The 12,516-nt window shown below is 44.4% G+C and overlaps 1 protein-coding gene across 1 annotated transcript in view; it reads right to left on the bottom strand.

The window, feature by feature from the left end:
- NMT2 (N-myristoyltransferase 2) overlaps positions 1 to 10,964 on the bottom strand; it is a 31,467-nt gene extending 20,503 nt beyond the window's left edge. Inside the window, exons 1-6 of the mRNA XM_017874168.1 lie at positions 10,927 to 10,964; positions 9,456 to 9,574; positions 9,264 to 9,355; positions 9,028 to 9,144; positions 6,394 to 6,564; positions 4,600 to 4,708 (exon numbers count right to left, since the gene is read on the bottom strand). Coding sequence (XP_017729657.1) covers positions 4,600 to 4,708; positions 6,394 to 6,564; positions 9,028 to 9,144; positions 9,264 to 9,355; positions 9,456 to 9,491 — 525 coding nt within the window. The 5' untranslated portion in view covers positions 9,492 to 9,574; positions 10,927 to 10,964. The remainder of the gene's footprint in view (positions 1 to 4,599; positions 4,709 to 6,393; positions 6,565 to 9,027; positions 9,145 to 9,263; positions 9,356 to 9,455; positions 9,575 to 10,926) is intronic.
- Between the last annotated feature and the right edge of the window lie 1,552 nt (positions 10,965 to 12,516).

The following is a 12,516-nucleotide window of genomic DNA, read 5'->3' as shown; positions in this document are numbered from 1 at the left end:
GTGGTGGCACGTGGCTGTAGTCCCAGCTACTTAGGAGGCCGAGGCAGGAGAATTGCTTGAATCCCAGTGGCGGAGGTTGCGGTGAGCCAAGATCGCATCACTGCACTCCAGCCTGGCGACACAGCGAGACTTCATCTCACCAAAAAAAAAAAAAAAAAAAAAAAAAAAAAAAAAAAAATTTTGAAAAAAAAAAACAAACACTCAAATTATAACTGTTGTCCTCAGAAAGTAGGAGGGCTGTGAGGTTTAGGTGAAAATGGTGAGCTTCCGTATAATGGAATAGTGAAGCAGTCATGTTTTCTGAGAGTTCAATAAAACACAGAGAATCATTTCCAGTAACTGAGAAAAATCGCAGTTTCATAAGCAAACTCTGTATCTGAATCAGATATCCTTTCCCATGGCCCAACTAATATGCATGATTCATTGGCCTCTATGTGCATTGAAATCTGTGTAAAATCTGCTTGTAAGTACATAAGCAAATGAAGCTCAGAGCTCTATTAAAAATCAGTAGTGTTATCTGTCAAGTATGCGGTGCAAACCATTTGAGAGCCAAGATTCCACAGGAGAGATGTAAGCAACGATTATGGTTATTTGTATGATTCAAAAAGGAGCAGAGAGAATGCTAAACACTTAAAAAACCGTCTAATGCCACTGAATATAGAAGACTTTATATGCCTTGACATATCTTAGCAAGCGCATCCTCCTCGCAGAACAGTGCTAAGACCTTAGTGGATCATTCTCTGACTTCTCCTGCTTTTTCTTTTTATCGACATCAAATTACCTTTCATTGATACAGACGCGCAAAATCGAACTTGGAAATACTCAACACCAAATCAAAAAAACAAAATAAAACAAAATCATCCCAAACACTGAAAGCGTAGGGAGGCATGGCAAGGCATGTTTCTTGGGGAGACCTTAGTATTTTAGGTTAACAGTTGTGAATGGCGCAGACTCTGCGACAGCTCTGCTTCTGGCCAGCAGACTCTGAGCAAGTCAATCTTGTGTACTCATGGCCCCTTCTGTGCTATGGGGATAACGACCCATCCTCCTGTGGCTGTTATGATTAAAAAATGAGACTGTTATGAGGCTGTTAAATGTCTAGTATAACGCTGGCCACAATAAATGTTAGCTCCTATATTCAAAAGTCCATGAAAAAGACATAAAGCTGGCACTCCTATAAGCAAAAACAGCAACAATGAGGCAGAAAATGAGATTGATCTGTACAGCAAAAGCTGTATTCCATAAGGAGGCTTTTATGCTGAATGGTACAAAAACGTTCTTAAATGACTTGACTGCTAGCAGTGGTATCACCCATCTGGGCCTATAGGAGAGGAAGGGGCATCTGGTATATGCAGTACTGTCCAGTTTAACTCAAGAGGCAGACACCCAAGGGACTGCTGTCAGCACCTTCCAATTTCATAATATCTGTACTTTAATCTCTCTTTTATTATATTAATTTACTCTTAATTTTCCTTTCCTTTCCTACGACTTAAAAGGGGGAAAGGAGACTGGGGAAAGCCAGTGAGAGCTGTTTGCACCTTGACAATCGTCCTTTTCTGCCTTGATTTATGCTGTAATGTACCCACAGTGAGACATTTAGTGGGGCTGAGCCATGGTGTCCCCACAGTGGGTAATGTTAGAGGGGACGGCAGAGGCAGAGGGAGCTAACAGGGAAACACGGAGGTCTGGGGCCTGCATCCCAAGCCCTCCACCTAGTAATACTAACACATCCTTGCCTAAGTGTCAACATCATGCACCTCGGTTTCTTCGTCTGTAAAATGGGGATAAGAAGTACTAACTTCAAAAGGTTGCTGTGAGAATAAATTGAATAATGTATTTGAAAGCACTTCATAAATTTCAGTTTATGGGTGCGGGAAAGGCAGTCACTATCGCAGCATGACTGGAACAGGACCACTAACAGGAACCCAGGCTCACTGGAAATAAGATGCCGCAGTCTGGTTTCATCATCAATGCCTATACCCATGAGAAGACTGACTCTTGTACAAAAATATTAAGGCTGATGAATGGAGTCAAGTCAAAAATACTTCTAGCACCTTAGGAAAATCATCGTGAGTAAACCAATGATATGTGCTAAAACTCCTTATTCATCACTCCATTGTAGGCAACCTACATGTAAGTGTGTGTTTTCCTTGTACGTAAGCTAGGCTGCTTCAGGTTCAAGAAACTGAAATTTAGAGAGACCAAAGTAGAACAGCATTCACCCACAGTGAAAAAAAGCAGGCATGCTTGAACTTTTTATTCCTTTTTTTTTTTGAGATGGAGTCTTGCTCTATGGCCAGGCTGGAGTGCAGTGGCGTGATCTTGGCTCACTGCAACCTCTGCCTCCCAGGTTCAAGTGATTCTCCTGCCTTAGCCTCGCTAGTAGCTGGGACTATAGGCGCATGCCACCATGTACAGCTAATTTTTTAATTTTTAGTAGAGATGGGGTTTCACCATGTTGGCCAGGGTGATGTCGAACTCTTAACCTTGTCAGCTGCCCGCTTCAGCCTCCCAAAGTGCTGGGATTACAGGCATGAGCCACCGTGCCTGGCCAAAGATTTTATTTCAATTCACACGTCACAACACTTCAAACAAAAGATCCCATCAGTGGCGCACGGATTTTAAGATGGCCCCCACAGATCCCACCTCCTGGGATTCACGCCTGTGTGATCTGCTCCTGTTACGTGTGGGCAGGACCTGTCATTAGGTTCTAACCAATAGAAATGACAATGGTAGCTGGGCGCAGTGGCTCACACCTATAATCCCAGCACTTTCAGAGGCCAAGGAAGGTGGATCACCTGAGGTCAGGGGTTCGAGACTAGCTTGACTAATGTATGGAAACCCCGTCTCTACTAAAAATACAAGAATTAGCTTGACATGGTGGTGCATGCCTGTAGTCCCAGCTATTTGGGAGGCTGAGGCAGGAGAATCGCTTGAACCCAGGAGGCAGAGGTTGCAGTGAGCTGAGATTGTGCCACCGCATTCCAGCCTGGACAACAGAGTGAGACTCCATCTTTAAAAAAAAAAAAAAAAAAAAAGACATGGCAGTGGCGACTGGATGTCACTTTCACGAATCATCTGCATAAGGTTTTGACTTCCATCTGGCCAGCAGATTCTCTCTATAGACTCTCTCTCTCACTGGCTTTGATGAACAAGCTGCCATGCTGTGAGCTGCCCTATGGAGAACCCAACGTGGCAAAGAACTGAGGCCCTTGGTCCAACAGCCAGTGAGGAACTCCATCCTGCCGACAACTACAGGAGCCCGGAAATGGATCCTTCCCTAGTCAAGTTTCAGATGAGACCCCAGCCCTGGCTGACACCTGGGTGGCAGCTTCAGGAAAGACCCTGAATGAAGCACAGGACTCAGCTAAGCTGTGACTGGATTTCTGGCTCACAGAAGCTGTGTGATAATAAATGTTGTTTTAAGCAGCTCAGTTTGTGGTCATTTTTTACATGGCCATAGATAACTAATATACCAGCCAAGCCCCAAATAAAGCCAAGTCTGGAAAGCAAATTTATATGTTTCCCTATTCAAAATGATAACTTGGCCGGGCGTGGTGGCTCACACCTGTAATCCCAGCACTTTGGGACCCGGAGGCAGGCGGATCACGAGGTCAGGAGTTCGAGACCAGCCTGGCCAACACGGTGAAACCCTATCTCTATTAAAAATACAAAAATCAGCTGGGCGTGGTGGCGCACACTTGTAATTCCAGCTAGTTGGGAGGCTAAAGAAGGAGAATTGCTTGAACCCGGGAGGTGGAGGTTGCAATGAACCAACATCAAACCACTGCACTCCAGCCTGGGTAACAGAGCAAGACTCCATCTCAAAAAATAAAAATATAATAACTTTTCAGCTGGGTGCCGTGGCTCATGCCTGTAATCCCAGCACCTTGGGAGGCTGAAGCAGGTAGGTTCACTTGAGGTTAGGAGTCGGAGGCCAGCCTGGCCAACATGGTGAAACCCCGTCTCTATTAAAAATATAAAAATTAGCCAGGTGTGGTGGTGGGTGCCTGTAGTCCCAGCTACTTGGGAGGCTGAGGGGGGAGAATCGCTTGAACCCGGGAGGCTGAGGTTGCAGTGAGCTGAGATTGTGCCATTGCACTCCAGCCTGGGAGACAGAGCAAGACTCTGTCTCAAAAAAAAAATAAAAATAAAAATAATAATGACAACTTTTCACATTGAGAATGAGATAGTTTAAGAAGATGATAATGTAATGACACATGATTTCCGCTCCCTGGGTCTCTCCTCTATACCTGATTCCTGAGTTCCAATGCATTAAGAAATCAGCACCCCGGACTTTTCTTCCTTCTTCCTTAACAGACCATAAAGTCCCCACATTTCAAAACTTACTTGCCTTGAGTCCAGTCTCATCCAACTACCAACGGAACAACTTTAAGAGCCTTAGGGAAAAAGGAAAGACTGGTATTTCCAAACAAACTCCCTATCTTCCCTAGCTCCCGAGTTCCATGAAATCTCTTTTGCTCCATATTCACTTCCTCAGACACGAGTCAGTTTTTAAGACTCCTGCAAATAATTCTTTTCTGCATTAAAAGCATCAGTTGTTACAGCTTCAAAAAACTGCAAATCATTCTTACTTACATCTGGAAGTCTGTAGAGTTTCATTGTTCTCTGTAAAGTCATATTTCTACTCAAGTGAGAAAATTTCACTTCTACCAGTTTTCTAGGGTTTAGGGATCGATGCCAGTATCTGGAATACAATAAAGGTTTTAAAATCTAATTGATTTCTAACTCTACAAGTTTCACTCTTTGTCTCAGCTTGGCTGTTACATAAGCATTTACTACTTACTTTTTTTTTTTGAGACAGACCCTCTGTACTAGACAGAGGCCCTCATCCTACATCATCATTTTATCAGTCAATTTTTAATATCTAAAATGTATCTTGTACTCCTAGTTATGTTCTTCTGGACTTTGTGACCTTTCATCTTTTTCACTAAAGAGAAATCTTAAAACTGCAAAAGAAATATTAATTGGCTGGGCACAGTGGTTCATGCCTGTAATCCCAGCACTTTGGGAGGCTGAGGTGGGCAGATCACTTGAGGCCAGGGGTTCGAGACCAGCCTGGCCAACATGGTGAAACCCCATCTCTACTAAACATACAAAAATTAGCCGGGCGTGATAGTGTGCGCCTGTAATCCCAGCTACTCGGGAGGCTGAGGCAGGAGAATTGCTGGAACCCGGGAGGCGGAGGTTGCAGCAGTGAGCCGAGATCGCGCCACCGCACTCCAGCGTGGGCAACAGAGCAAGAGTATCTCAGACACGCAAAAAAAGAAATATTAACCATACTCAGGTTTCCAAGTGTTTAAGGACCATCACTGATTCTACAAAAGGCCAATCAGAAAGTTTAAAAACATGAAAATAAATCCCCTAAATTAGTAGCCTTCACCTTTACAGACTACACACCAAAGAAAACAACTTTTTGAGAAACTAGCTTAAATTTCTTAAGTGATTCCAGGCTCTGGGATAAATGATTTGTATTAAAATATACCCGTGAAAAAATCTAGTATTCCACTTACTTAACGAATGTAATAATTTAATAGGATATAGTAATTTTAAGTTTCATCCTACTGAAATCAATAAAAACAGTGGTGAGGGGTGGGGAAATAAACTCCGATGTTTTAGAAACAGGTTAGTCTTGTGGCAATCTGATAATTTTCTCACTGGAATAACCTTTGAAAGCTTGAATAGTGCAGACAAAGTTGTAAAAACAGAGCTTAGGTCTCTCTACATCTGAGCCTTTTGGATGGATGCTTAACAGACTTTCAGGACACTTTGGTAGTGCTGCAAAGCACAGCAGAAAACTAAGCTTTGGGGTGGAAAGAAAATGGTATGACATTGGAATTTTAAGATCATCATGTCCTAGGTTTTCCCATGAAGAGACAGCAACCATCTTTCACATGGAATAGACTTAGAAGTATAGATGCACACGAGGTCAGGAGTTCGAGACCAGCCTGACCAACATGGTGAAACCCTGCCTCTACTAAAAATACAAAAATTAGCTGGGTGTGGTGGCACATGCCTGTAATCCCAGCTACTTGGGAAGCTGAGGCAGAAGAATCACTTGAACCCAGGAGGCAGAGGTTGCAGTGAGCCGAGATCACACCACTGCACTTCAGCCTGGGCAACAGAGCGAGAGTCTGTCTCAAAAAAAAAAAAAAAAAGATAGATACTACATCAATTCGTAGGAAAATGTCAAAAAAAATTTTTTTTTTAATCACCAAGTGGCAAATGATATACCAGAAAGAATACTGGACTTGGTGATTCTAGGTTCTAGTCTCCATCTCTGCTACCAGCAAACTACTTCTAGAAGAACAGTGGTGAGGCTCAACATGTTTGATAAAGGGAGGACCTGAGGTAGAAATATGATACTGGTACCTGCACGTGGCCACAGGCTTAGGAAGAACCACTCCCGCGGTGTACACAGCCTGGAAGATCCCTTCCAGGTTCACTCTTCTAGTGATTTCTCGGATTAGCACTGGGGCTACCCGTTTGGATCTCAACTTCTTATGAACACAAAGAAAGTTGATTTCTACCATCTTCTTCACACTAAGGAATAAAGATGGTGAAGATTAAGAGTCAAAACAAGATTGAAAATGAAGAGCCAACACATTTTAAAAAATAAGATGATACCCAGGAAATATCCAAGAATAAGAATGCGGGCCAGGCACAGTGGCTCTCGCCTGTAATCTCAGCACTTTGGGAGGCCAAGGCAGGTGGACTGCTTGAGACCAGGAGTTTGAGACCAGCCTGAGCAACACTGAGACTCTCATCTGGAAACATCAGTCAGTCATGTTGCCACATGCATGTGGTCCCAGTTATTGGGAGGCTGAGGTGGATGGATCACTTGAGCCCGGGAGACAGAGGTTGCAGTGAGCCATGATCGCATCACTGAACTCCAGCTCTCCAGCCTAGACAACAGAGCAAGACCCTGTCTCAAAAAAAAAAAAAAAAAAAAAAAAAAAAAAAAAAAAAAAAAAAAAAAGGCCATTTTTTTTTTTTTTTTTTTTTTTTTGAGACTGTCACACTGACACCCAGGCTGGAGCGAAATGGCGCAATCTCGGCTCACTGTAACCTCTGACTGCCAGGTTCAAATGATTCTCCTTTGTCAGCCTCCCGAGTGGCTGAAATTACAGGCGCGTACCACCACGCCCAGTTAATTTTTGTATTTTTAGCAGAGACAGGGTTTCACCATATTGACCACGCTGGTCTCGAAATCCTGACCTCGTGATCCACCTGCCTTGGCCTCCCAAAGTGCTGGGATTATAGGCGTGAGCCACCGCGCCTGGCCTGAAAGCCACTCTTTAACACAATATTTAAGAAAAATATTCTATCACTTAGACATTTCGCAAATTCAGATGGAAACACTATTCCCCATATCTTACTGCCAAAATGACTGTAAAACGCATGGAGGCTCCAACCCTCTTGTTCTAAATACATTTTAGGACTTTGGTCTGTTACAAGTTTTCAGTTTAGAAATTGGATCAGCTATGGTTCTTTAAACTTTTTTTTTTTTTTTCTTTTTTGAGATGAGGTATCACTATGTTGACCAGACTGGTCTCGAACTCCTGGCCTCAAGTAATCCTCCCGTCTCAGCCTCCCAAAGTGCTGGGATTACGAGCATGAATCACTACGACCTGCCCCTCTTTAAGTTTCTAGATCTGTTTTTCCAATAATGTACATAATTACGGTAATAACTGGGTCATCTGGTGCAGAATCTGGTAAGATAATTGCTTTGGAGTGTGATATAAACCCCTGGGATCCCTGAGAGGGGCTTTGGGCAGACCAGAGCTGGTGCTGCTCTGAGCTACAGTAAACCTCCTGGATCTTCAAAGCCTGTTCCTGGCTCTGTTTCCAGGTACACATTTCATTTGGCACAAAATATTCCTTGAGATCAAATGCTTTTCACAGTAAATAAGCTAACCTAATATACTGAAAAGTAAAGAGACCAATTATTATGACATCTTTGACTTTCACAGCTGGATCTTTGACTTTCTGGGCTGGAGATCCTAACTAAAAATGCAATGTATCCTATGGAGAGAAAGCTTTATCTCTCCTAAAAAATTTTGAAGCAATTTTTTTTTTTTTTTGAGATGAAGTCTTGCTCTGTCGCCCATGCTGGAGTGCAATGGTGTAATCTTGGCTCACTGCAACCTCTTCCTCCTGGGTTCAAGTGATTCTCGTGCCTCAGCCTCCCAAGTAGCTAGGATTACAGGTATGTGCCACTATGCTGGCTAATTTTTGTATTTTTAGTAGAGACGGGGTTTCGCCATGTTGGCCAGGCTGGTCTTGAACTCCTGACCTCAAGTGATCTGCCAGCCTCGGCCTCAACCAAAGTCCTAGAATTACAGGTGTGAGCCACCGTGCCTGGCCAAGGCTTCATTTATTCTGATACATATATGTGTGAGCATGTATGAGGTTGAGAGGCAGAGAGAGAAAAAGAGAAAAAGAACCCACTGTCCTTTATTTTTATTCACAGTCCAGGTTTTTTTTTCTTTACTACTTAATAAACTTTATGTTTTAAAGCCGTTTTAGGTTCACAGCAAAACCAATCAGGGAGTTTCCATAAAGCCTCTGCCTCCACACATACACAACCTCCCTGACCACCGACAGCTTCCATTCAGTCATTTTTTTTTTTTTGAGACGGAGTTTCACTCATGTTACCCAGGCTGGAGTGCAACAGCGCAATCTCGGCTCACTGCAACCTCCGCCTCCTGGGTTCAAGCAATTCTCCTGCCTCAGCCTCCTGAGTAGGTGGAATTACAGGTGCCTACCACCATGACCGGCTAATTTTTGTATTTTTAGTAGAGGTGGGGTTTCACCATGTTGACCAGCCTGGTCTTAAACTCCTGAGCTCAGGTGATCTACCTGCCTCGGCCTCCCAAAGTGTTGGGATTAGAGGCGTGAGCCACCGCGCCTGGCCTGCATTCACTAACTTTTAAAGGCCTACTCTAATTGTAATTCTTGGAAAAGAAACATATAAAAACAGCATGGTTGAGCTTAAACATATACCTGTCATAAATCCGAATGTTTGCTGGGATGGCGCTTATGAACCCGACCAGTTTTTTGTTTGAAGACACTCTGACCCCACAGTGCCACTGCAGGAGCCAGCCTGGTGGACGCAGAGCCCTGAGGTCATGGTAGACAAGAAAACACGCACCAATTATTGTCCAAGAATACAGGAACAGAGGCAGGAGTCCCCAAGTCAATAGCGCCTATCCACGACATCTGTGACCACTTAGACTTACCACAACAGGAACTCGGGTGAATAGTCAAATCGGAACATATTGTCATCATCTTCTACGTAATTCTCATTTAACAACGTGTATAACTCCTTGAGCTATAAGATAAAACAAGTGTCCTATCCATGGTGCTCAGAATCAACTCAGAAGCAATGTGTGAATGTGGGAGTTGAATTTAAGAGGTTTTTACTCACTCACCACTTCGGCATTACTCAAGTCTAAAGTGTCCCACATAAAACCCTGTGGCAAAGAATACGGTTCTTGGCGTACATTGTCTTTATCTGGTTCAATTGCACCATGAGATGTTATGACTTCATCTGAGCAGAGAGAGAAAGAGAAAAAAGAAAGGCAAAAAAAGAGAATATTAAATGACAAAGTATTCTAACCATCCAAAGTGGTCAGCGACATAAGCAAAATCAGTCTCAGGGCCCTTGGGTTTCATATAATCTTTAAAAAGATGCTGTTATATCAAGCGCCTCTGGACTGAAACATGAAAGCTAGGCAGTGGTGTGAAATCATTGCTGTTTCACCAATTATTTTCTTTTTTTTTTTTTGAGATGGGGTCTCACTCTGTCGCCGAGGCTGGAGTGCAGTGGCGCGATCACGGCTCACTGAAGCCTCCAACTCCTGGGCTCAAGCGATCCTCTCTCCTCAGCCTCCCAAGTAGCTGGGACTAGAGATGTACACCACAGTGCCCAGCTAATTGTTTAATTTTTTTTATAGAGACGGAATCTCATTATGTTGCCCAAGCTGATCTCAAACTCCTGGGTTCAAGTGATCCTCCAACCTCAGCCTCCCAAAGTGCTGGGATTATAGGTGTGAGCCACCGTGGCTGGCCTATTTTGCCAATTAAATAAAAGGAGAAATACTTTGTCATCCAATGGCAAAGATTTCATTACAAAACAACAGTGATTCTGAGTCTCAAGGCCTACAACGCAGGCTTATCTTACACACCGTCATAAGCAATATAGGTTTCATTCAACAGCCTTGGGAGGTGTGTTCTTTTTACTGCATTTCCACAAACTGGGAGAGGAAAGGGCTGCAGTGACCTCTGCCCCCTCCCAGCAACACCTAAAGATAATTTCAAAGCTGGTTACTTCTCTCCATCTGAACTGCTAGCAGCGTAGTCCAGGTCATCACAGTTTCTAGTGATTTCCACCAAGATACCTTTTCCAAGTCATTCTCTGCAGAGCTTCCCAACACGGTGGGACTAAAACCCAGGCTCTTCCCCATGGCTGCTGCCCGCCTCAGCCCCCTCTCCATACCTTCCCTCCCCCCTGCTCCCAGTGCTCTGGCCATGCTGACCAGGGCTGGCCTCAGCTCAGGGCCTTCCTGGTGCTTTCCTTCGGCTTGAGGCTCTCTGGTCCTCAAGGGACTGGCCCCTTGAAATTCCCAACAGAAGCTTACACATCACACATCACTTTCTCCCAGCATCTGTTGCTTAACCAAAGCCTTTCTCTACCTCAATATGTCGCCCCTCCTCCCCAGCCTGGCCACCTTTTGTCCTGCTTTTCCACCGTTTCCAGGTGTGTGCCCTGGACTATGTCTGGCATTTAATAACACTCAACAGACACCTGCTGAATGAGGGACCCTCAGGGCCTGGTCCTTCCATCACAGAACCTGATATACATTTTTAATACTCTAATGGGCTGGGCGCAGTGGCTCACACCTGTAACCGCAGCACTTTGGGAGGCCAAGGCAGGTGGATCACTTGAGGCCAGGAGTTCGAGACCAGCCCAAGCAACATACTGAAACAGCGTCTGTACAAAAAAAAGTACAAAAATTAGCCAGGTGTGGTGGTGTGCACTTGTGGTCCCAGATATATGGGAGGCTGACATGGGAGGATCGCTTGAGCCCAGGAGGTGGAGGCTGCAATGAGCTATGATCATGCCACTGTACTCCAGGCTGGGTGATACAGTGAGACCCTATCTCAAAAATAAAAATAATAATAGTAATTTTTCAAGTGTGGGGAAATTGGATGTTTCATTGGGATAGAAATTGGACTAAAATAATGGTTATCGAAAGTCAGTATCACTATCTAATATTTGTATTTTCAGAAGAAAAATTTTACTCCTGCATTTCAAATCTGTGGTATGAAATAAATGATACACGTGAAGTTAACACTCTTTGTGTTTTTATTGTTATTGTTCATCCAGCTTTGTTTCTGGGGTAAAAAAGAGAAAAGCAGAAAGACTTACCGAGTTTAGGTACTGGCTGTGTGTCCCAAAACTGGTATCTGTGCTTTGCAGCCTCGTTAATGTTCCTGGCTGGGCCCTGGCATGCGGATAACAGCTCCATTGCTCTCTGGATATCCTGTAACTTCTCCATTGGAACGCTGGGATTCTACGACAGCAAAGACAGACACACAGAATATGAGAGAGCGGCTGCTGATCTTAAACTTGAGCAGATGCACGTGTATCTGCCTCAGAGACTATAATACCTACACACTAACAATCCTCCTCCAAGCCCAGTCAAGGCCATGGGCTTGTGTGTTACACATGAAAATAGAAGCAAACCTTCTGTTAAAGGTAACAACAGTTGTCTAGTTTTAATGGGGCTCTGGCAGTTTGGGGAATCTAAATTGAAGCACACTTTGCTTCAGTTTCCCATCCACCTACAAATGGTCCCCGGCATTATTCCTCTGGGGGAGACGGGCAATGTATGCATTACTGTCATCCAGCAGCCAGGCAGCCACGAGCCTTGGGGGCACTGTCAGAGTAAATGCTCTGCAGAAGCAATGAGGGGATGAGGGAAAGAACTTCCAGAATGGAAACACGGAATGGGAGGGGAGGGGAGGGGAGGGGAGGGGGAAAGAGAGAGAGAGACAGAAAACAAAGAAAGAGAGAATATTGGCCGTGGTGTCTCACACCTATAATCCCAGCACTCTGGGAGGCCAAGGCGGGCAGATCACCTGAGGTCAGGAGTTAAGAGACCAGCCTGGCCAACATGGTGAAACCCCGTCTCTACAACAATACAAAAATTAGCCAGGCATGATGGCAGGTAATCCCAGCTACTCAGGAGGCTGAGGCGGGAGAATCACTTGAACCTGGCAGGTGGAGGTTGCAGTGAGCTGAGATCTTGCCATTGCACTCCAGCTTGGGTGATAAGAGTGAGACTCTGTCAGGAAAGGGAAAGGGAAGGAAAGGAAAGGGAGAGAGGTAGAGAGAGAGAGAGAAAGAAAGGGGGAGAGAGAGAGAGAGAAAAGAAAAGAAAGAGAGAAAAGAGAGAGAGGGGGGGGGAGGGGGGAGGGAAGAAGGAA

This window comes from Rhinopithecus bieti, unplaced genomic scaffold (genome assembly GCF_001698545.2).
Source record: "Rhinopithecus bieti isolate Rb0 unplaced genomic scaffold, ASM169854v2 scaffold_1012, whole genome shotgun sequence".
Classification (NCBI taxonomy): domain Eukaryota; kingdom Metazoa; phylum Chordata; class Mammalia; order Primates; family Cercopithecidae; genus Rhinopithecus; species Rhinopithecus bieti.
The sequence above is the reverse complement of the archived record's forward strand: the minus strand, read 5'-3'. Positions and strand labels throughout refer to the sequence as shown.